General features: G+C 48.0%; 2 protein-coding genes across 5 annotated transcripts in view; one reads left to right on the plus strand and one right to left on the minus strand.

Moving 5' to 3' along the window:
* CRAT (carnitine O-acetyltransferase) overlaps nucleotides 1–7,427 on the minus strand; it is a 21,695-nt gene extending 14,268 nt beyond the window's left edge. The window contains exons 1-2 of one of the 3 annotated variants that reach the window (XM_032233039.1): nucleotides 7,290–7,427; nucleotides 184–447 (exon numbers count right to left, since the gene is read on the minus strand). In XM_032233039.1, coding sequence (XP_032088930.1) covers nucleotides 184–447; nucleotides 7,290–7,316 — 291 coding nt within the window. In that variant the 5' untranslated portion in view covers nucleotides 7,317–7,427. Of the gene's footprint in view, nucleotides 1–183; nucleotides 448–5,045; nucleotides 5,227–7,289 lie in introns of those variants that run through there. The other 2 variants (XM_032233038.1, XM_032233040.1) reach the window with 2 other exon arrangements.
* The window catches only part of PTPA (protein phosphatase 2 phosphatase activator), a 24,578-nt gene continuing 6,391 nt past the window's right edge, over nucleotides 6,495–24,681 (plus strand). The window contains exons 1-8 of one of the 2 annotated variants that reach the window (XM_032233043.1): nucleotides 6,495–6,620; nucleotides 15,099–15,202; nucleotides 15,744–15,830; nucleotides 17,652–17,777; nucleotides 18,292–18,409; nucleotides 20,525–20,624; nucleotides 21,037–21,161; nucleotides 21,501–21,601. In XM_032233043.1, coding sequence (XP_032088934.1) covers nucleotides 15,143–15,202; nucleotides 15,744–15,830; nucleotides 17,652–17,777; nucleotides 18,292–18,409; nucleotides 20,525–20,624; nucleotides 21,037–21,161; nucleotides 21,501–21,601 — 717 coding nt within the window. In that variant the 5' untranslated portion in view covers nucleotides 6,495–6,620; nucleotides 15,099–15,142. Of the gene's footprint in view, nucleotides 6,621–10,934; nucleotides 11,066–15,098; nucleotides 15,203–15,743; nucleotides 15,831–17,651; nucleotides 17,778–18,291; nucleotides 18,410–20,524; nucleotides 20,625–21,036; nucleotides 21,162–21,500; nucleotides 21,602–24,681 lie in introns of those variants that run through there. The other variant, XM_032233041.1, reaches the window with a different exon arrangement.

A 24,681-nucleotide genomic window follows, 5' to 3' on the forward strand; every position in this document is an offset into this window, starting at 1 on the left:
CTGAGAACTGAAGAACCTTCTTGGATGAGAAGCGAAACGCCTTCGAGGAAAAAACAAAGGGAATCCAGTTGTCTTGCAAAAGCACCTTTGGGGCAACCTGGAATCTCCACCAACAGATCTCCAAAACCCAACACACACACACACACACACACACACACACACGGTGCTCAGGATCCCACCTACCCAATTCTCGCTCTTCCGGGCTCTTCTCTCCAGCCCTTTCTGCAACCGATCTCCAACGCCGCCCGGTTTCCGAAACTCTCGCACCAAATCTTTGGTGTGGCTCAGCTCCTCCTCGCTAATGATGGGCTCCAGCATCAAGAGGTACCGGTCCAAAGTTTGCTGCAGTGGGGGGACAGGCAGATGGGGCAGCCCTTCCTGGTGGGTCAGGTAGCGGCCCCGGAGCTTCTGCAAGGCCACCGGCTTCAACCAGCTGGACGGCTTCGCCTGTTAACAAACAAACAGCACAACTGTGAGTATTCCTTCCCCCGTCACTCCTACGAAGCACGGACATGTGAATGAACAGCCCTTGTTTATTTTTCATTTGCTTTTTGAACAAAACTCCTTGCATGGAGAAAGCTGGAAATAAGGGAACAGGATTCAAACTTTCTTCCAACTTTGTTTCCTTGTAGAAATCTAGCAGTTCAGGGAACAGGCTACCAGCTGCCGGACCAAAATGCCATCATCTGGAAAAAGAATTGAGCTAGGCTTCCCCACCCCCCTTCAAAGCAGGAGAGGTAATTTATTTATTTTTAAATTATTTGTTTATTTGCATGTATTAAAAGCCATCCAATTCCAGGGGACTGTTTTTCTCCTGCTTTACAGAGGAAATTTTGGACCTAATGGTCTGTGGACTTTTTTGCTGGAAGAAGAAAGAAAAAATTATGGGGATTGGGAAGGAAGGAAGGAAGGAAGGAAGGAAGGAAGGAAGGAGAGATAAAGGAAAGAAGGAAGTGTGGACTTCAGCTCCCACAATTCTCCTGGCTGGGGAATTCTGGGAGTTGAAGTCCACACATCTTAGCAGTTGTCAAGGAGCACTGCTATAACCAATGAGCTTCAAATTTCATAGGGAGGGAGAGAGAGAGAGAAAGAAAGAGAAAAAAAGAAAGAGAAAAAAGAAAGAGAGAAAGAAAGAAAGAAAGAAAGAAAGAAAGAAAGAAAGAAAGAAAGAAAGAGAAAGAAAAGTATGGAAGACTATATATTTTCTTATTTGCGATCTGTTTCCTTTTTTATTTATCATTTTTTGTCTTTTTTCCCCTTGCTTCTCCATTCCTCAAGTTATGATTTGCTTCGTCCCCTTAATACACCGGACGTTTCTTAACCTATAAAATCTACGCTCAGCAGTGACTTAAGGGCAAAAAGGGGTGAAGCTGCTCACAAGAATTCCGAAACAAGAGGATGGTTTTGGTGGGGAGACCCTCCCTCCGGGATCCCACATTCCCAGCTGCAGGTGACATGTGAGGTCTTGTGCTTCACGCCCTGAGCACCATGAGGGCCGAGGGCAACTATGCCAGCTTCTCATTTGGATTTTGGGAGGCAGGCAGGGAAGGAAGAAACGAAGCTCGCTCACCTTTCAAAACACAAACGGTCTGAACAGAATAACAGAGTTATTGGAAGGGACCTTGGAGGTCTTCTAGTCCAACCCCCTGCCTAGGCAGGAAACCTTATACCGTTCCAGACAAATGGCTATCCAACATCATCTTAAGGACTTCCAGTGTTGGAGCATTCACAATTTCTGGAGGCAACTTCTGTTCCACTGATTAATTGTTCTCACCGTCAGGAAATTTCTCCTCAGTCCTAAATTGCTTATCTCCTCCATTAGTTTCCACCCATTGCTTCTTGTTCTGCCTTCAGGTGCTTAGAGTAGAGTAGAAGAGAAGAGAGAATAGAATAGAATAGAAGATAGAATAGAAGAGTAGAGTAGAATAGAATAGAATAACAGAGTTGGAAGGGACCTTGGAGGTCTTCTAGTCCAACCCCTTGCCTAAGCAGGGAACCCTATACCGTTCCAGACAAATGGCCATCCAACATCTTCTTAAAAACTTCCAGTGTTGGAGCATTTACAACCTCTGGAGGCAAGTTGTTCCACTGATTAATTGTTCTGTCAGGAAATTTCTCCTTAGTTCTAGGTTGCTTCTCTCCTTGATTAGTTTCCACCCATTGCTTCTTGTCCTGCCCTCAGCTGGACTCCCTCTTCTTTGGGGCAGCCCCTTAACAACTGGGAAAGACCAACACTGTTTTTCCACCTTATCTGACACACACACACACACACCCAAATGATCCCGTAACAAAATCAGCAAAACTTTGAAAAGATTTCTGGAGTAACGATTAATCCACGTGGGGAGCTTAACTTTTTAAATTCAGGCTAATCATTTACTTTAGTAACAGATCAGCCGAAGAGTGCAAAATCTCAATTAGAAAGTAGGTACGGAGGTTTTATTTTTAAGTCAACCTCCCCAACGGGGCTCACTGTGTAATCCCAACCAAAATTAACAGGCAAAATTAAAAGCCACCGTTGCAATTAGAGAAAAGCAATGCAATCAATATCCCCTGTGATTTATTTATAGATGCGCTAAAAATACATTTACGCAGCTGCCAAAAGCCCTAACAAAACGGAGGCTCCGGCTTTCAAAATCAGGTAGTCCTTGAATTGCAGCCATTTGTTTAGCGACGGTTTGCAGCCACAACCGTGCTTAAAAAAAAAGGCGACCTGCAAGCGGTCCTCGCATTTACGACCATTGCAGCGCGTGGCAACTGGCATGTTTGCATCCCATGATCACACAACTGCCTTTTGCGACTGTCCCAGCCAACTTCAACACTCAAAAGTCAACAAGGGAAGCTGGATTCATTTGTTGTTGTTAGTTGCGAAGTTGTGTCCGACCCATCGCGACCCCATGGACCACGTTCCTCCAGGCCTCCCTGTCCTCTCCCATCCTCTGGAGTCCATTGAAGCTCACGCCGGCTGCTTCGGGGACTCCATCCAGCCACCTCCTTCTCTGCCGTCCCCTTCTTCTTCTGCCCTCCATTGTTCCCACCATGAGGCTCTTCTCCAGGGAGTCCTCCTTCCTTCTCATTAGGTGGCCAAAGTCTTTGAGTTTCCTCTTCAGGATCTGGCCTTCTAAAGAGCAGCCAGGGTTGATCTCCTCACGATCCATCGTGACCCCATGGACCACGTTCCTCCAGGCCTTCCTGTCCTCTCCCATCCTCTGGAGTCCATTGAAGCTCACGCCGGCTGCTTTGGTGACTCCATCCAGCCACCTCCTTCTCTGCCGTCCCCTTCTTCTTCTTCTGCCCTCCATCCTTCCCAGCATGAGGCTCTTCTCCAGGGAGTCCTTCTTCCTTCTCATCAGGTGGCCAAAGTCTTTGAGTTTCCTCTTCAGGATCTGGCCTTCTAAAGAGCAGCCAGGGTTGATCTCCTCACGATCCATCGCGACCCCATGGACCACGTTCCTCCAGGTCTTCCTGTCCTCTCCCATCCTCTGGAGTCCATTGAAGCTCACGCCAGCTGCTTCGGAGACTCCATCCAGCCACCTCCTTCTCTGCCGTCCCCTTCTTCTTCTTTTGCCCTCCATCTTTCCCAGCATGAGGCTCTTCTCCAGGGAGTCCTTCTTCCTTCTCATCAGGTGGCCAAAGTCTTTGAGTTTCCTCTTCAGGATCTGGCCTTCTAAAGAGCAGTCAGGGTTGATCTCCTCTAGGACTGACCGGTTGGATGGCCTTGCAGTCCAAGGGACTCAATGCAGGAGTCTTCTTCTCCAGCACCAGAGTTCAAAGGCCTCCATTCTTTGGCCCTCAGCCTTCCTTATGCTCCAACCTTCACAGCCATCCATTGCAACTGGGAAAACCGTAGCCTTGACTAGACGCACTTTTGTTGTCTCTGCTTTTTAGGATGCCGTCTAACTTTGCCACCGCTTTAAGGTTGTAAAATTGAGCACAATGCACTTAACAACCACACTGCTCACCAATGAAAGCTCCCACCCCAACGGAGGTCGTAAGTCGAGGAGTAACTGTAGCAACAAGGTTGGCGACAAAGCAGCCTTGTTATGTAATTTGACTAATCACACCCACACACACAAACACACAAACCCTTCCCCAGGCATCCCAGGAAGCAAACTAGGCTACCTACCGGATCAAAACCAGGTGCTCTGGTAGCCTCATTTTTCCACCAACAAAAGCCGATCATCTTGTATTCTACTTTATGACGATTTACGGGTTATTTATTAAATATTTGTGCCACCCACGGCCCCTGTAAGTTGAAGACGGGGCGGCTTACGGATTATAAAAAAGGCAGACAGAAAAAGACTAATGCAAATTAAAACGAGACAAGATTAGGAACAGATTCATTTCAACAGATTAAAAACTATCCCATGATTAAACCCTCTTCTCTAGCCCAGTGTTTCTTAACCTTGGCAACTTGAAGATGTCCGGACTTCAACTCCCAGAATTCCCCAGCCAGCATTTGCTGGCTGGGGAATTCTGGGAGTTGAAGTCCGGACATCTTCAAGTTGCTAAGGTTGAGAAACACTGCTCTAGCCTACACTCAAACCGAGCTGATGCACCTCATAAAATTTCTCTCTGTTAATAAGATTGTGGGGCTAAACAAAAATCTGATTATTATTATTATTTTGCTACCGCAAACCCAACCAGTTACGAGTTCGCTACGGTTCCTGGTGCACTTTTTAAAAGCAGGGTGCAACCCGTTTCTATTTGCCAACCCGATGCGGTTAAACAACTTTTCCCCTCCCGGCAGTTTCCAAGCAATTTTTAACGTTCAGCCTGCCGGCGTGGGAATTCTCTGCTGTTTTAAAATTTATTTTTCCTTTTAAATTCTGCGCTAGCTGTCCTTCACCAGCCCGCTCTGCAGATTCCTTTGCCTGCCGGTGCAAGAAATAATCTCCTTTGAAGGAAAGAGCTTAAGAGTTGGAAAAGGCTCCCTTGTGGTCCTCCAGTCTGACCCTTCTCCGCACAGGGCAGGCATCCCCATGAAACCAGCTATGCCTGGCTCCCCAAATCGCCTTTTCAGGGCTACGATGCCCGACAGCTCTTACCATTCGGGATTGGCATCGACCGGAGTCGCCCTGCATGGCAATAAAGATGCCCGAAACTGAATCCGTACAGGGGAAAAGTGTTTCTTCAGGAAGCAGGAGCCCCAGTTTCAACCTCCTCCTCAAGCACACCCCAAAATAATTTAGGCCGGGCCACTTAGCGCTCCGTGCTTCTCTGAAGTCTAATTAATACAATTACTCATTCCAAAGTTTTCCTGGAAGCCGGCCCAGCCAAGGAGGATTGTGAAAGGCCAAACATGCACACTGGAAGGTCTGCTTCGACCGATAGTCCCCTACTTGCCACTGCTCTCTTTAGCGACCGTTCCAAGTTACAGCGGCACTGGAAAAAGCTACCGATGACTTTTTCAAACTTTACGACCGTCGCAAGCATCAAAATTCGGGCATTTGGCAACTGACTTGTATTTATGACGGCTGCAGTGTCCCTGGTCCCCTTTTGCGACCTTCTGACGGGCGAAGTCAACGGGGAAGCCCGGATTCGCTTAACAACCGTGTGGCTGACTCAACGCCCGCAGCGATTCACTTAACAACAGCGGCAAGGCAGGTCTCAAAACGGGGCAAAACTCAATTAACGAATGTCTCCCGCTTAGCAATTTTAGCCTCTATTGTGGTCGTAAGTCGAGGACTGTTGGCAAAGGCGGCTTTTTAGGGTGCTTTCAAATTTTGCATTGCGTTACAGACGTCCTCGGATTGTGATCATCTATTTAGTGACCATTCAAAATTTGGCTGATGAAAAAACGTGACTTTCAACTCCTCCTTGTACGACTCCCGAGCATCGCAACGTCCCTGCGGTGCCTTGATTGAAATTCCACCCCTGGGCAACTGGCATGGACTTATGACAGTTTCTCTGTCCCAGGGTCATGTGATCGACTGACTCACAACCCTCCCCGCCGGCAAATTCACAAGCCATGGAGGGGGAAGCGGGATTCGCTTAACGGCTGCAGTGATTTGCTCAACGACCACGGCAAGAAAGCTTGTCGCGGCCGTGCGATGCTTGGGTGAACGACTGCACCGCTTAACGGCGAATGCCACGGCCCCCTTTGCCGCAAAATGTGAGGACTAACACCTCTGCAAGACGTCGATTACATTTGGCGCTAATAAAATCATCCTAATTTTTAGCGGGACGGTACCGAAACTGACCCCTCCCACCGCAAGGAGGAAGCTAATTAGCTCCCCCTTCATGCTCTGCTTAATTCAGTGTTTCTCAACCTTGGCTACTTGAAGATGTCTGGACTTCAACTCCCAGAATTCCCCAGCCAGCGAATGCTGGCTGGGGAATTCTGGGACTTGAAGTCCAGACATCTTCAAGTGGCCAAGGTTGAGAAACACTGGCTTAATTAATAAAGCAGCTAATTATTAAAAGGCAGGAGGGAGGGAGGGGCAGGCAGGGCAAACCCACAGAGCATAAAACCCAATATCTGCCAGTTGTCCAAAAATATATATATATCCTCAATTTTGGTGACAGGATGGGGGGCCCATAATGCAGCGTAAAGAAACGGTCGTAAGTCACTTTTTTCCCAACGCCGTCGTCATCTTGAAAGGGCCGCTAAACGAACTATGGTAAGTGTGCGGGACTCACAAAATTGTGGTCCTTGTTTTGCTTCGGGGTTGTGATTCTTTTTTTTGTTATTTTCTTGCCAGATTTAAAAAAGAAAAACTATTTTGCTCTTCTGTTTCTTATTCACAACTGGAACCGCAACACACAAACGAAACAGGCAACATCCTTTTCCGAGACAGCCAAAAATGAGATGTCCCCCCCCCACATTTTTCAAAAGGGGGTGCAATGAAACCCCCCCACTCTTAAAGCCAAGGTTTCACGCGAGTCCTTTGGCGCAAGGAGGATATTCCTGTCCCACCCAAAGCCTCGCGGACGCCCCCTTGTCCTCCCCCCCTTGCAAAAAAAAACGACCACCACCAACTCTGGATGCAACAGGGCCCAAAACAGGGGTGCCCAGCAGGAACAACACAACAACGCAACCACACACACACACACACACACACTTTTTCCTCTTCCCCCTTTGCAAGGACGACCCCGCGCGCAAAAGCGAAAGTCAGCCCGGGCAATCGGTTTGCAAAAGGAGGGGAGGGGCGGAGGGGGCTCCCTTTGCCCGCGATCCCCCAGCCCTCCCCGCGCAGCAGCAGCAGCAGCAGCACCCCATCCTCAAGCCAGAAGGGCAGCCGCCTGCTCCTCCAAGCGGGCGCCCGCGGAGCCTGGCCAAGAGGACTCACCATGTTCCTGGCTAGGAAGGTCAGCATGACGCCGGGGCAGGATCGGGGGGCTCCTTTTGCAAAAACCCGCGCAACGGCCCTGCCCACCGAGCAAAGTCCGCAAGGGCAGCCGCGCTCCGGCGCAACCTGCAGCCTCGGCCCCTCCCGCGGCTGCTTTGTTTTTTTGGGGGGGGGGGAGGGAGGGGGGAGGCGGAGTCCCAGGCTCAGCCATCTTTGGCCAGGGCATGCCGCCCCCCCCCCCGCCATGCTTGGGAAGGGCAAGGTCCCCCCCACCCCCACCGAAAGACGCCTCCCCCCCCCTCAATGCAAAAGGATTGGGAAGCAAGTTTTAAGGGCGCGCGGATGGGAGACCACCAGGAGATCTCCGGAAAGGGAGAGCGGTGCTTTAAGTTAAGGGGTGGGGGAGGGAAGCTTGGAAGCAAATGGGATTATTATTTCTCTTTTGCATTCCCCCCACCTTTCCTTTTTTTAAATTTTTATTCCTTTTTTTCCTTTTTCCTCTTTCCATCTTTACTTTCCCTTTCTTCCTTTCCTATTTCATTCTTTTCTCTTCCTCTCTTATCCGTTCATTGTTTCCCTTCTCCTTTTATTCCGTCATTCTTCTCCACTTCTCCGTTTTGCTTTTCCTCTTTTATTCTTTTCCTTTTGCCTCTCCCTCGTGTGTTGTTTATTTTTCCCCTCTTTCTTGTCTTCCTTCCATACTATTTCCTCCCCCCTTCCCTCTATTTTTCTTCTTGCCGTTTTTGCCTATAATCTTTTTCCCCTCCATCTTCATTATGGCACAAACAAGGATAAGGAACAGCGCAGCAGAGACCTCGCTGTTAAGTATTCAGCTTTTGATGTTAGTTGCGAAGTCGTGTCTGACCCATCGCGACCCCCTGGACCACGTTCCTCCAGGCCTTCCTGTCCTAACCCTACCCCTCTCCCATCCTCCGGAGTCCATTTAAGCTCCTGCTGGCTGCTTCAGTGACTCCATCCAGCCGCCTCCTTCTCTGTCGTCCCCTTCTTCTTCTTCTTCTGCCCTCCATCCTTCCCAGCATTAATTGGCAGCTCTTTGTATCTGCTTTACAGTACTATATTTAACTTTGGAGGCAAAAACTAAACTTGTCTTATGTTTATTAATGCCGTCACTGCACCTCATAGTTAATGCCAATGTATTTTTTTTTCCTTTTCCTTCTATTTCAACTTAGGTAAATATTAGAATGTTACATCATCTGTAGTCCATTCCGTACAGATACCACAGAAACAAAACAACAAAATGCATTAATAATACTTGCCCTAATTAACCAAATTTTAAAGAGAGAGGGCAGGGGTCAGGAAACCACTTGGTTAAAGTGCCAAAGAATCTGGGTGTGTCTCTTTGGGAAAGGATTAAGAAAACTTCAACCGGGTTTGCATAACATGCTAAATCATCACCAACGAAAACACTTATTTTCAACCGTGGCAATTTAAAAAATGGGATGGACTTCAATTCCCAGAATTCCCTAGCAAGCGTCCTGGAAATCCACCCATCCTAAAGCATGCTGGTCGAGGAATTCTGGGAGACAAAGTCCACCTGTCTTAAAGTTGCCCGCTTGATAAACAAGCTGTAAAACAAGGAGGGAGCACAAGGGTGGAAGCAGAAGAGGGACGCACGGTTAGGTGAACATTCAGGGATGTGGATTATGGGTAAAGATCTTGGGGTGGGGCAGTTGTAATGCCCAAAAGACAAACAGGACCTGGGCTGAATGAAAGCTGGCAAGGAAGGCAGCTCTCTTGTGGGTCAAAGATAAAATGTGACTTTAGTGATTGTCTACCTTACAAGTTGCCAAAGTCAACACAGTTGAAATAATCGATATGATTCATTCATTAACCAGAGCCGGGCCGTTCCAAAGGGAAACAAAGAACCACAGAGCATAAACATTTTAAAGATGGAATTAAGACAAACCCTGGCCATTTCCCCCCTTGGCAATGGCGATGCATATTGTCTTTGGATCTTAATAAAGGGCGGTTTTGTGCATTTTAAACATTGTGCCTAAGGCAACCCTGGATGCTTTGTCAGTTTGGTGTTTTCCCACCGTGGGAACTTTATGCAAACTGGGCATTTGCTAAGTGCTCCATTCTTCCTGTTCTGGAATAGGAACTAATCAAAATTCAGAAGATAATGTTAATTTTTAACAACATTTATTTCATTAAATATTTAGTTTGGGATTAGAGCAGCATAGACATAGCAGCAATACATATTTTTTTTAAAAAGTGTTTTGGGTGAAAAAGCCGAACCTCAGCCTAAGGAACAAATGCATAAAAAAGAAATTAGTTGTGTGTTTATGCAATTTATGTAGCCAGCCAGCTCAATAAATGACTGGGTGGCTTGCAAATTAAATACTCATTCAATAAATGTAAAGTAAATCGAATAGTATACCATAGTATAATATTATGCTATTGTTGAAAGAAATGTCCTTTACTGGGTTCGGCTCCAAGTGGGGAGAAGAAGACACTGGAGACACGGAGGCTGCTTGGAAAGATGGTTTATTGGTGGACAGGGCCACATGGCTTGAGCCCTGGACAGAAAAGGTGACCACATGCTTCAATGTTGGTGGAGAAGAAGAGAAGGCTGAGGGAGGGGCTTGCTAGGCTTTTTATACCCTGTTTAGTCCCACCTCTCTGTTTCCTGTTCCTGTGTAAGAAATGTATTCTGATTGGTTGTCAGACTCCCATGGGGCCATGCAGGGGGCTACTCTCTAGGCTGTTTTGAATCCAGGTATAGATGAGTTCTCAGATGCCATGTGGAGAGTTGAGTAATATCCCTTCTCCCTGCAGCTGCAGTAGAGAAGTCTTTGTTATGTAAAGTGGGCTAGCCTGGCCTTCCCAATGGCCTATTGACAAAGTGTGGATGGGCAGGAAGCTACAGGCAACTATTCTGTCTTTTAAAGCATGTTTCTTTCTTTTCACATCCAGAGAAATATTCTGCGTTTTCAATATTTCCTAGGATATTTCATTTTTCTGGGAGAGGGCTGGATGATAACTTCCCACACTATGGTATGATGTAATTAATGTATTGCTATGTAGAATTAGAAATAGAAATAGAATAGACTAGTCTAGTATATATTAGTATAGTGTATAGTAATAGTATAGTATTAGTAAAGTATAATACTACATTATGCTTTAATGTAATGGATTGTATTACATCACTAATATAATGTAAAGTATGATACAATATGTATATGTGTGTGCGTGTGTATCGATGTATGCATGCATGCATGCATGTATGTATATTATAACTACAATGCAATACAACATTAGTATAATAATATAATATAAATCTCGGCTTCGCTGCTTTGAGTTTTAATAGTGAGATAAAACTATCCGCATCATTGGAGCGCCCTCTAGAGGCCGAGCACCTGTAGCGCCTCACAGATTTCTCACCGTCCGAGACAGGCGCAACGCGGGAACGTCAATGCGCGCGCGACGTAGTAGTAACTGCCCGTCGGCCTCCTCCTCCTCCTCCTCTCCCCGGAAGGCTTCGTTGCCCTTCGCCGACATGGCCGGATCGACGTCGCCGCCCGCTGACGCCCTGGGGGCCAAGTCGGGCGTGGCCCTCGACAAACATGGCCGCCGCGGCTTCCCTATTCGCGCTTTCCTATTCGCCGCCGCCGCCGCCGCCGGCTTTGCCCTTTCCCAAGATGGCGGGCCGGCGGTTCCTCAGGGCCGTCAGGTGGTGAGGGCTGAAAGGCGGCGGCGGCGGCGGCGGTTTCTCCTCAGTCCCGGAAAGATGGCCGAGAGCGAGCGGCAGCCGGGTAAGGGGACAGCCCCGGGGCGAAATCTTTCCCCACTCCCCGGCGGGGCAGGACGGGGGAAGGCGAATTCCCCTTCCGAGAGGAAGGACGGCCTACCTTACGGGGTCGTCGTAACCTCCTTGCGGGGCCGCCGGGGCGCCTTTTGCTGCTCTGAGGGAAGGGAAAAAACACCCCCGTGAGGGAAAATGATGGCTGAGGGAGTTTTATCTCGGGGGGGGGGCTGTGAGGAGAGTGGGGGAGGGGGCGAGGCTCTGGCCTGGAAGGACTCCATCCCATAATAACAAGGCTGGGGATGATGGTTGCTGGCACAGTGGGCGGGGTTTGGCCTTCTTATCCCGGGGTTGGGGTTCTTGTAATATACAGGTAGTCCTTGTCTCAAGACCACAATTGAGCCCAGCCCTTTATATATTTATATTTATATATTTATATACTTTATACACATATACTAATAACAATAATAGTATTTAGATCAGTGTTTCTCAACCTTGGCCACTTGAAGATGTCTGGACTTCAACTCCCAGAATTCCCCAGCCAGCGAATGCTGGCTGGGGAATTCTGGGAGTTGAAGTCCGGGCATCTTCAAGTGGCCAAGGTTGAGAAACACTGATTTAGATATACATAATCATAATCTTTCAACTCCTCTAACATTTGTTTATACATGGTAATTTTCATATTTTCTGTTATATATTAATAATATATCTATTATATATTGAGAAGCACTGATTTGGATATGCATAATCATAATCTTTCAACTCCTAACATTTGTTTATACATGGTAATTTTCATATTTTCTGTTATATTTTAATAATATATCTATTATATATTGAGAAACACTGATTTGGATATACATAATCATAATCTTTCAACTCCTAACATTTGTTTATACATGGTAATTGTCATATTTTCTGTTATATATTAACAATATATCTATTATATATCGAGACACTGATTTGGATATGCATAATCATAATCTTTCAACTCCTAACATTTGTTTATACATGGTAATTTTCATATTTTCTATTATGTATTAATAATATATCTATTATATATTGAGAAACACTGATTTAGCTATACATAATCATAATCTTTCAACTCCTAACATTTGTTTATACATGGTAATTTTCATATTTTCTATTATATATTAACAATATATCTATTATATATTGAGAAACACTGATTTAGATATTCATAATCATAATCTTTCAACTCCTAACATTTGTTTATACATGGTAATTGTCATATTTTCTGTTATATATTAACAATATATCTATATATAAAACTTAAATAATAAATTTAATAATGAATAAATATGCCAGCCCAACCATTCTGTTGCTAAGTGAAAACATTTGTTAAGCGAAGTGTGCCAAGGGTTTACCACCTTCCTTGCCAAAGTTGCTAAGTGAACCACTGCAGTTGATGAGTCGGTTTACACAGGTTGTTAAGTGAATCCGGCTCCCCCCTCCCCCAATCGACTTTTCTCATCAGAAGGTCGTAAATGGGGATCGCGTGATCCCGGGAAACACTGCGACCGTCGTAAATGTGAATCAGTGGCCAAGCGTGTGAATGTAAATCACGTCACCATGGGGATGGTGCAATGGTTGTAAGTGTGAAAAATGATCATGTCACTATTTTCAGTGCCGTTTTAACTTTGAACAGTCATTAAGTGAAGTGTTGAAAGCTGAGGAATAATCATAATAATAATAAATTCAACGACTATGGCACAAACCAGCAGTGGTAATTCCAGTGGTAATTGGCACACTGGGTGCTATTCCAAAAGCACTGGAATTACATTTGAAACAGTTAAAAATTGACAAAATCACCATCAGTCAAATGCAAAAAGCCGCACTGCTTGGATCTGCAGGCATATTACGAAAATACGTTACGACGTCCTAGGCCCCTGGGTGGGGCCCGACTAGTAACCAATGCCAATTCCGGAGAAACAACTGGCCGCTGTGATACAATTGTATAATAATAATAGCAAAAACTGCTCAACCCCAGTACATTATGTATTATAAGAAGAGACCTGATTGACACCTAGGACACTGGCAGCAACTCGTATCAACCATTAGCACCAATGATATTTTTGACGCATCTTTAAATGTTCACTTGTCTGAGTCTCATGCTTAATGAATAATAATAATAAAAATCAGTGATACCCAAGGTCATCAGGGCACTTGGTACCCTGTCCAAGAAGTTTATAAAACACAACAAGAAATTGCAGCCTCCTGCAATAACACCAGCGGAACTGCAAAAAACTCCGCTACTCGGAACATCATCCATCTTAAGAAGATACTTGGTTGATATCTAGGACGCTGGCAGCAACCCCTATCAACCATTAGCACCAGTCAATGGCATTTGTGATGCGCTTTTGAATGTTCATGAATGAATGTTTTGAATGACTGAGTTTCATGCTTAATGAATAAAGTTAATAATAATAATTAATAATTATTAATAATAATAACAGCCTTTATTGTCATTGTACATCATGTATACAGCGAAATTGGTTGTAAGCTGTTTCAAGCAAAGCTGCCTTTTGCAATTAACTGATAGGGATGTTGTCAATGCTGATAGTATTCAAATGTCCAAATAATACATTATTGCGGTTCGTTGCACAGTCACCCAGATGTTCAGATTGGATTTACCATTTTATTCACCTATTATTAAGCAACTGGCATAGACAGATGTGGCTCTTTGATGGTGTTACAGATATAAAGATATCAGCTGTTCCAGCTGCCTTTTACAATTGACAGATGTCAATGCTGATACTGTTCATATGTTCAGGTAATAAATTATTGTGGTCCATTGCACAGTCTGCCAGATGTTCAGACTAGAATTGACATTTCTGTTCACTTGTTGAGACGTTCCCAAGGACCTGGGAGAGGCAGATGTAATTGTTTGATGGGTTTACAAATATCGTTGCAGGATGTAAGCCGCTGCTGATAAAACTGCCTTTTGCAATTGACTGAGGGTGAAATTGTCAATGCCGATGGTGTTCCAAGCGTTCAAATAATAAATTATTATGGTTCATCACACAGCCGATTCAGTTCAGACTGGATTTGGCATTTTTGCCCACCTATGGAGCCATAGGCAGATGTTGTTTCATGGCGTTAGGTTGCAGGATGTAGGCTGTTCTAAATCAAACTGCCTTTTGCAGTTGACCGATGCGGGTTTTGTCAATGGCGATGGTGTTCAAGTGATGCTCCAGATGTTTCGGGATTGCGCCAAAGGGGCTTATTCTTTGCTTTCATTTGCCACAGTCCTTCTATTTCTATCTGCAGGCCTTAGTATTTGATTATCTTCTCCAGTTCTTCCTGTCTCCAGGTACTGGAAATTGGACGACGATTTGTCCGAAATGGTTTAGGGTTTCCTGCCTGAGGAAGGGGCTGGATTAGAAGACCTCCAAGGTCCCTTCCAAGTCTGTTGTTCTGCATACCGAGGCCAGGAAGCCAGTTGGAATCCTGCTGCTACTCCAGCTAATCGTTGTGTATTTTTCACACAACTCTGCGACAACTCCAATCTCAGGGACACTAGCGTAGGCTCTCCTTTGAAGTCTGCCAAATTTCTATGGCGCTTTTTGGAAGCGTGTGGCTTTGAAAGAGGGATCTCCAAACCAAGAGCGCTCCCTTTGCATCATGGGCAATGTCTCTCTGGGGCTTTGCAGCGATTTAATTATGTTTTTCCTCTCTTCTCCTTGTTAAGAAACCTGAAACATTTCCTCAGTGAAATGCAATCCTTATTTTAAAACCTTCACTTGACTGCATCTGGGCCCACACGGTTCTCTCCGCCTGCCTGCAGATTTAATCATCAGAATAGTTCAGAAACAGGGATGGCGAGGATTTTAACTCTTGGGTGATAACAGTTAATCTCCTGCGTTTACTGCCTTTGGACTGTACTTCCCTCCTTGCATCTCACTTAGGCAATCAGTTCGGCTGAGAGACGGATGTAAAAACCCTCTGAAGAAATTCTCCTCCCCTGAAGGAAGTTGAAAGGCTCCAAGATCCGTGGTGGTTTAATCTGCTTTTTCCTCTTCCAGAAGCCTTGGAGGAGACGCAGCCTCCTCCGTCCCAACCCCCGTTCATGATCCCCAAGAAGGAAATCAACATGGTTCCCGACATGGCCAAGTGGAAGCGCTCTCAGGTAGGGGCCAAGAGCTCTGCTTGCCCTCTTGGGCTCTGGCAGGAGATGCGGGGCCCCAAAGGGCCACAAGGACGATTGCGAGGGCTGTTCCTTGCATGTAGAAAGCTAACCTCTCAGAAGGTAGTCCTCGACTTACCACCACAATTGAGCCCAAAAGCTCTGTCCCTAAGCAGGACGTTGGTTAAGCGAGTTTTGCCCCATTTTACGACCTTTCTCACCTCAGTTGTTAAGTGAATCACAGCCGTTGTTAAGCTAGTAAGTGAACAACTTTGCTTGTCAGATGGTCGCAAAAGGGGATCACGTGACACCCCCCCAACCGTCATAAATATGAGCCAATTGCCAAGTGTCTGAATTTTGATCACCTGACCCGGGGGGGGGGGCATTGCTGCAACGGTCGTAAGTGTGAAAAACAGTCACAAGTCGCTTTTTTCAGGGCCGTCGTAACTTCGAATGGTCACGAAATGAACTCCTGTGAGTCGAGGTCTACCTGCACTGCCGGTTTCTTAACCCGGTGTGACTGTGTGTTTGTGTTTTTGAACAGGCATATGCTGACTACATTGGCTTCATCCTCACCTTGAACGAAAGCATCAAGGGAAAGAAGTTGACCTGCGAATATAAAGTCTCGGAGGTAGGCCTTCCTTTGGTCTCTCATAGAGTCATAGGGCTGGGAGGGACCTTGGAGGTCTTCTAGTCCAACCCCCTGATCATGGGGTGCCTCCCCAGTCAATCGGTTGCCCAGTCTGTTTTTGAAAATCTCCAGTGCCGGAGCACACGCGGCCTAATGCCAAATGGGCTCCCATTCCTTCCTTCCTTTCCTGAGAGAGGGAAAGAGAGAGAGGAGAGGGGAGAAGGAGAGAGGGATTCCTCCCCTTGCTTGAAAGAGAGATTTGGAAAAGGATCTCAGCTGCAGACAGACAGGCCGAGCGGCCGCCCCAGCAGGCAAACCAATCTCGGCTGCTAATCCATCAACAGCAGAAATTGATTCAGGAGAGCTCAGAGGCATCTGGGGTACCCTGTTCCTGGGGGAAGCTGACGACAGCCATGCCCTTCCCATACGCTAATGACCCCGAGGCCGCTGAGGCCTTTAACGAGGGGGGGGGGGGGGGCTTTTGAACCCACTGAAACGGGAGACGGTGCAGAAACCGGCTGCCTTTGGTTGCCCTGAGCTTTGAACCAGGGTTAGGAACAGAGCTGCGGCTGCAGAGGGAACCTTCTTCTTCGCCGGCCAACGCTTCCTCCATCCTCTGCCAGTTTTTACAAGGCTGAGCCTTTCTCCCCGCTGCCCGCCGCTTCCTTGCCACGTTCTCCTATTGGCAGACCGATGGTTTCCTTGACTTTTTTTCTTGCTTTTACACCTTGAACAAAACTTATTTTTGACGTTTGTTGCAAGCCTCCGTCCGTGCTGGTTCTCCTCAGTTGCTCTGTTTCGCACGCTGCGCTGGTTGAATTGCAGACCCTCCTCCCCCCCCTCCTTTCCGCTCATCTCTTGCTTGAAGGGCTGGGAAAATTGGTGGGCCTGACAGTTTCCCGTTTGACATGGCAGGGTGAGTGATGGCCGAACTTTGGCCCGAGGGCCTGGAGGATTTCTCATGAAGGAAGCCGCCTCTGGCAAAGTCGAGGGAACCGCTGCTATCTTTGTCCTCTCTCCCCCCCCCCCTCTTCCCCACCTTTCCATGCTGAGGATTTTTTCCCCAAGGGCTTCTGTGCGTTTGGAAGGGAAAGGTTTGGTGAATTAATTGATCGAGCTCAAACAAGCCTAGGACTGGAGCATATAAGGGGAAGGGAAGGAGGGGAGGATCGAGGAAGGAAGGAAGGAAGGAACGTGACAGGGAAAGAAGGGGAGAAAAGGAGGAAAGAGAAAGGACAATGGGAAAGGAAGGAAGGAAGGAGGATGAGAAGAAAAGCAGAGGAAAAGGAGAAAGGAGGATGAGAAGGAAAAGGGAAGAAAGGAAAAAAGAGAAGAAAGGAGGGGGAGGGAGGAAAATGGGAAAGGGAAAAGAAAGGAGAAAGGAAGGGAGATGAGAAGGAGAAAACACGGAGAAAGGGAAAAAGAAAGGAAAGAAGGGCAGGTGGGAGGGAGGGAGGGAGGAAGGAGGGCATCCTTCCAAACAGAAATATTTCAGTTGCAGGCAATTGTGCTTCCTGTCCTCCTCTAAGACATCTTCCTTCGGTTTCATTTTCCTCCCCTGGCTGCCTCCCTCCTCCCCCTTTCAGATGGTCCAATGTTGCAGTTGCAAATTAGAATTTGGGCAGGATTGATTCTGCAGTCCTCTGCACCCTTTCCAGGGTCTCGGCATCTTCTTTTTTCTTGCACCGTGGTGATGGGAATTGCACGCAGCATTCCCAGCGTGGCCTTATCAAGCGGAAAACCTGGCAGAAGAGGGTGCCCTGTGTGAATTCCGTTTCAAGGCTTGCTTAACCGCCGACAGCTGTACCTTCTTCCCAACAGCCCATCGAAAAGCTCGTCGCGCTCCTCAACACACTGGATCGGTGGATCGATGAGACGCCCCCCATGGATCAGCCTTCTCGCTTTGGGAACAAAGCTTTCCGGACGTGGTACGGAAAACTGGACCAGGTAGGCTGGGGGCAGGGCTGAAAGAGGGGGGGCAGAAAGTCCCATGGGGAGAGGGGCAGAGGTAAACACTGCCTTACCAGTCAGCTTAGGCCGAAAAGCCTCCCAGGGTTGTAAAGGACATTTCAAGGCCGTTTAGCCCAACCCCTTGCTTAGGGGCTCAAGTGCAAAACAAGGATATTTTTTAAAAATCTAATTTGTGAGCTTCGTTTCCAGTCTGGTGGCCAGCTTATTTCTCTTAGGGCAGGGCCCCCCAATCTTGGCAACTTTAGCACTGGTGGACTTCAACTCCCAGAATTCCTCAGCCAGCCACCATTTCCTCGGAGCCTTAGCCACGGCCAGGTGCCACCAGAGCCATGCTGGTGCCTGAGGTCCTGTCGTTTGCTTGGGGTTGGCTGCTGTGGATACTAATAATCTGGAGGGGGGAGGGGAGGGGCCCGCTCTGCTTGTAGATTTATTCTTCGTCCTGGATTGCAGTGATGGGGTCTCTAATTGCTCGTTTATGGCTAAATCGTAGGGGGCGGAGTCCTTGGTGGCAACGGTCATCCCCAAACAGCAAGCGGACGCCGTTCCCGAGGTGGCTGTGTACTTGAAAGAGTCTGTTGGCAATTCGACTCGCATCGACTATGGCACAGGTACCTGTCTGTTGATTTTATATAGCTGCCCATCACAGGGATGCAGTGGCTAAGATGCTGAGCTTGTCAATCAGAAATGTCGGCGTTTCGAATCCCTAGCGCCACGTAACAGAGTGAGCTCCCGTTACTCGTCCCTGCCAACCTAGCAGTTCAAAAGCACCTAAAAAATGCATGTAGAAAAATAGGGACCACCTTTGGTGGGAAGGGAACAGCGTTCCACGCACCTTCGGCATTGAGTTATGCCGGCCACATGACCACGGAGACGTCTTCGGACAGCGCTAGCTCTTCGGCTTTGAAAGGGAGATGAGCACCATCGCCCCCTAGAGTCAGGAACGACTGGCACACCTGTGCAAGGGGAACCTTTATAGCTGCCCATCTTCTAAGCAACTGTGGTCGGCTCCTGGGGATGATGGGAGTGGGTGTCTGGCCCCCAGGGAGGACAGTCCTTCAGTGTGGCAGATGGCTTTGTGGGCATGAGTAATAACTGGCTTTGAGGTCCTTGGTGCTCTCTGAACATGGTGACTTTCTTGCAGGCGTTTCATGACCTAACTAAGTAACATCATCAGTGCTAGAAGGGGGTGGGATTGGGGGGGGGGAGGACTTTGGGGTCCCGATGCTCTTGGAGCAGGGCAGTTTCCTTGCATAAGTGTTTCATTGCCAAGCAACGTGATCCTTGTTATCAAAAGTTGAAAACTGGAAAAGTGACCTGAGGAAGTGGAATTGTGTTTGAAAACTCCAGACATGGGCTGAAGACATGAACAGCCATAATAATAGTTGATGATGATGATTTAAGGAGATGGGCAGTTTCTGCCTTGCATCTTGGATGGCAAGCTCCCGATCGAAACAGGCACAGCGTGGCAAAATTAAATCAAGATTTTTTTTCCCCGGTAGCCCCCAGCTCTGATGCTTAGAAAATTGTGGGTGCTCCGTCCCTGGAGGCTTCTAAGAAGAGCTTTGGGCAGCCATTTGCCCCAATGGCATAGAGGGTTGGGCTAGAAGACCTCCAAGGCCCCTTCCCACTTCTCTTCCGCTGTCCTGCCTTCTGCAAAGGTTCCCAGAAGAAACTTTACAAAACTGCTATTGCAACCTAGCAACACGGAGAAGGGACTTTTGGGAAGCTAGTTGATCTCTAAAAATGCATGGAAAATTCAAGGCTGCAGGACTGCCGGAGAAGCCGCCGTAAAGCCGCAATCAGCCACCAGTCGGCGCTCTCATCCTGGTTACCTCCAGCCTCGGTTCTTGTTTTGCTTCTTGTAGTTCAGACATGAACCTCAATTTAGCTCGGAGGGAACAGGAACCACATGAGATATTTATTTATTTATTATTTATTAATCAGTTTGCCAAACAAGTACGAGGTGATGGTATAAGTATGAACATGGACACCAACACAGGAAATGGATATGAATAAGTGGGGACGGTGGTACAGGGGACGGGAAGCACGCTGGTGCGCTTATGCATGGATCTCTTAGGAATGGGGTGAGGTCCACGGTAGACGGTTGAAGTTATGGGGGGTTTGAGGACGTAACAACAGAGTCAGGTAGTGAATTCCAGGCATTGACCATTCTGTGGCTGTTTATTCACACGCACGCACGAACGCACGCACGAAACTCACATTTCCTTCTGCTGTGACTTTTTATATAGCTGAGGCCCAGCCTAGTTTTCCTGAATGTACAAGCAATATCATTTCCAGCCAGCCTGAACCACAAATGGGACTGTCATTTTGTGTGACATCACAGTGGAGCGAGCTAGACCCAGGTTTAACTGCGTTGTGTGAAGGCTTTTTTTTGGGGGGGGGGGCGAGTTTTCTGGAAATGTTAAATTGGATTCTGGGGTTCACAGACCCAGATTAGCTCCATGCATTTGCACACGTGCAGAGGCTCCTTAAATGTTTGGGATGGCTGTTTTAATTTTTTTGTTGCTAGCTTTCAAAAGTACCTAATCCAAATATACAAAATTACAACCTGAAGGGGACGTAGAGAAAGTTTAAAAAGTGACAGATATACAAAAGGAACAAAACAAACACACAAAAGTAATGTTTAAAAAGTTGCTTCCAGCCTTAACCTTAACCACTAGACCAACTGTCCCTCATCCTGAGCATCTCCCTTCTCCCCACAGGCCACGAAGCGGCCTTCGCTGCCTTCCTTTGCTGCCTTTGCAAAACCGGCGTCCTCCGGCTGGACGATCAGCTGGCCATTGTCTTCAAAGTGTTCAACAGGTAAAAGTCCACGCATCTCAAAGCCGCCGGAGTTGAGGACGCCACTTTGAGGAAAGTGGCATTTCCTTTCCGAACGCTCCCTCTGGCCCTCTTGTGCGAGGGGAGAGAGAGACAGAAGATCTGCTTTCCTGAAGAGTGAACGGAGAATGTAGAATAACCATTTTTTTAAAAGGGACCTTGGAGGTCTTCTAGTCCAACCCCCAGGTTCTGCCCGTGTTATGGCGTTGACTGAGATCCCAAATACCCTCCCCAAATTCTCTCTCTGCTTCCTCTGCCGCCAGGGGTCTAAGTGGGGGGGGGGGGGAAGGGGCTTTTCCCATTGAGTTCCTGTGGAGTTTCGTTTCATGGCTATGTTGGAGTCAGAGGTCAGCTGCTATATAATCCTGACCTGTCCCATTTTATTTGGTTTCAGGTACTTGGAGGTGATGCGGAAACTCCAGAAAACCTACCGGATGGAGCCAGCTGGCAGCCAAGGGGTCTGGGGTCTGGATGACTTTCAGTTCCTCCCCTTCATCTGGGGAAGCTCTCAATTGATTGGTAAGCAGGGATATTCTCGCTCTTTCTCTTTCTTTTGCTCTCTCCTCTCTCTGTCTCTCTTTCTGGAGGCCAGGAAGGCCAAAAATGGGATGCGCAGAGGGTGGGCAGGGCCAGCGGGTAGATGGTGTGATGTGGGCGGGGCCGCCTCGTGGTCCCACGCAGGCCGGATTAATGGCTTTGGCGGGCCTTGTTCGGCCCACGGGCCATAGTTTGAGGACCCCTGATTTAAAGTTTCTACTGTTTGGGGTCCGTTCTGAAGAGCCGAGGGGCATTGCCAGGCTCCAGTGAGTCTCCTCCAGGGTCCAACTTCCACCCGCTCTGAAAAGATCCTGTTTTCAGATCACCCCAACGTGGAACCTCGGCACTTTGTGGATGAGAGGGTGGTGAACGAGCACCATAAGGACTACATGTTCCTCGAATGCATCCGCTTCATCACAGAGGTGAGGGATTTCGCCTTCCTTCCATTCCTTTGGCAGAGACAGAGACGGGTAGTCCTTGATTTACGACACCCCCACGGAGGCCAAGATTTCCGTTGCTAAGCCAGACAATTCAGTGAGCCTGTTTCCCGTTTTACGACCTCTCTTGGCACAGTTGTTAAGTGAGTCCCCGCAGTTGTTAAGCCAGGTTGTGAAGTGAACCTGGCTTGGCTGGAAGGTCGCGAAAAGGGATCGCGTCACCCCGGGACACTGCAACCGTCGTAAGTACATGCCAGTTGCCAAGCATCCGAACTTCGATCAGGTGACCACGGCGATGATGCAACGGTTTGTAGGCGTGAAAAACGGTCCTAAAACACTTTCTCCAGTGCCGTCATAACTTTGAACGGTCGCTAAATGAATAGTCAAGGACTACTCATAGAAGCCCTAATTTTTGCAGCCACCTCAAAGTTTTTGGCTTAGGAAATCTGTGGACTAGACGCCGATTGTGTTCCTTCTAGCTCCACCTGCTGCTTTCTCGATTGTATGAAAAAGGCTTGACTTTAAAAGAAACGAATCCTCATTTCCCGCAAGAGTTTTATTCCTAAAACCGGCCTTGAAGAGCATCCGGAGACTTCAGCTAGTCCAGAATGCGGCCGCGCGAGTGATCGTGGGCGCACCACGGTTCGCCCACATAACACCGATCCTCCGTGAGCTGCGCTGGCTACCTGTTGATCTCCGGGTGCACTTCAAGGTCCTACTTACCACTCACAAAGCGCTCCATGGTAGTGGATCTGGCTATTTGAGAGACCGCCTTCTGCCAATTACCTCCCTGCGTCCCATCAGATCACATAGAGTTGGCCTCCTCCGTATTCCATCCGCCAGTCAGTGCCGACTGGCGACTACTCGGAGGAGAGTCTTCTCTGTTGCGGCTCCGACACTATGGAACAATCTCCCCGTGGAGATTCGTACCCTCACCACCGTCCAGGCCTTCCGCACAGCCCTCAAGAACTGGCTAGCCCGTCAGGCCTGGGGATAAGTCTACTTTCGCCCCTCCCGAATGCTGAGTGAATGTTGAGTTTTACTGTTTAATTTATTTTTGTTCACATTTCTTTTGTATTGTCCTACACTCCCTTTCCTTTTTGATTGTAAGCCGCCCTGAGTCCCCTCAGGGAAAAGGGCGGCCTATAAATGTCCAATAAATACAAATACAAATACAAATTGTCCTTGTCTGCTCTGCTTAAGAGGGAGGCACTGCAGGTACTCAACTTCCAATCACTTGCTTAATGACCATTCAACGTTACGACGGCACTGGAAATAGCGACTTCTGACTCCTTTTCACACTGGTGACGGTTGCGGCACCCCCACGGTCCCATGATCAAAATCCAGGCACTTGGCAACCGGCTGGTACTTACGACGGTTTTCCCAAGGTCACGTGACCCCCTCTTGCGACCTTCCGGCCGGCACAATATCGGCCCCTAGTGGCAGAACGGTAGAATTGCAGCACCCACAACACGACGGGAGGGGACTTTCATTTTTCTGCTCCGAATCTCAGCCTAGGGAGGGGAGGTGGGGGGGGTGAGGTCATGGTATGTGGGGATGACCTTTGGAGATGTGGGGGAAGTGATAGCGCCTAGGGAGCGGCCAGATAAGAGAGTGCATAGCCCGCAGCTGCATAACGGGTGGGGAAAACAGCAGATTCCAAACTCCTGAATGGACAACAGATGTCTTTTGCTAGGCAGCGCTGTTAGCCAAGGAACTTCTCACTCTCCTGGTTTCCACCATCCTGGCCACTAGGGTCGGCATTTGGACCGAGATTTCTTTTCTAGTGATTGCGTGGGTTGGGCCTGGGAGTGGGCACGAGAGCTGCCTCCCAGGGCGTGAGGGACTGTCGCAGAGAAGACGGGTCAAGCTCTTCTCCAAAGCACCCGAAGGCAGGACAAGAAGCTGCAGACGGGAACCAATCCAGGAGAGGAGAATTGATGAGGAATTTCCTGACAGCGAAAGCAATCAAGCAGTGGAACGGAAGTTGCCTTCTGGAGTCGTGGGGGCTCCATCACTGGAGGTTTTCAAGGAGAGGCTGGACATCCATTTGTCTGACTTGGTATAGGATCCCCTGCTTTAACAGCGGGGGTGGACTAGATACAGTGTTTTTCAACCTTGGCAACTTGAAGATGTCTGGACTTCAACTCCCAGAATTCCCCAGCCAGCGAATGCTGGCTGGGGAATTCTGGGAGTTGAAGTCCAGACATCTTCAAGTTGCCAAGGTTGAAAAACACTGGACTAGAAAACCTCCAAGGATTCTATCTTCTATGACCACATTCCAGTCCTTCTGTAACACAGGGACAGCTTTGCTGTTTGGAGATCCCCGAAAGAGGGACAACGCTCTCCTCACGGTGGGGGCCATGAGAGTCCACCCACAGCCTCCCTTCTCTTCCTCCCCAGCTGGCTGGGGTAGCTCTTGGGTTCCCAGGCAGCCTCCTTCCTTCCTGCCCCCGGCTTTGTCCCTTTGTCCAAGCAAGAGCATCTCCCTGTCTCTTGGGGGGTCCCCTCTGGCCTCATTTCCAAACCAGACCTCCACCCCCCTCACCCCCCCCCTCCCAGGGTAGGGGGGGTGTCAGTGAACAGGCCCAAATCTTGGGCCAGAAGTCGATTGCCTTCCCACTCACAAATTCCACGCCTGGAAAAAAAAGCAGGAAGGGTTTAGCATTCCTGCCTTTTTCCCCCTCCGAAGCCCCAAACATGCAATGCAAAGATTTTCTTAAGGTTTTGTTGTTTATTTGTTCCTCTACACCCCCCCCCTTTTCAACCCCCACCCGCCCCAGGTCCATGCCCCCTCTCCCCAGTTTTAATCTTGCAGTTGGGATGGGCAGCTAATAAATTTTTTTTTACAAATTGATAAATAAATCCAGCTCCTAAATTTGGGGAAGTTTTGGGAAGGGACAGCTCCAATTTCAAAAGGGCAGAATAATATGACAATCGTTTATTACAGAACAATTGAATAATTTCAGTAAGGGGGTGGGGGTTGAGAAGGGGGCGTAGAGGAAAAACAAAACATTTTTAAAAGCTTTGCATTGCATGTTTGGGACTTGTGGGGGGGGAGCCAG

This window comes from Thamnophis elegans, chromosome 16, assembly GCF_009769535.1.
Source record: "Thamnophis elegans isolate rThaEle1 chromosome 16, rThaEle1.pri, whole genome shotgun sequence".
Taxonomy (NCBI): domain Eukaryota; kingdom Metazoa; phylum Chordata; class Lepidosauria; order Squamata; family Colubridae; genus Thamnophis; species Thamnophis elegans.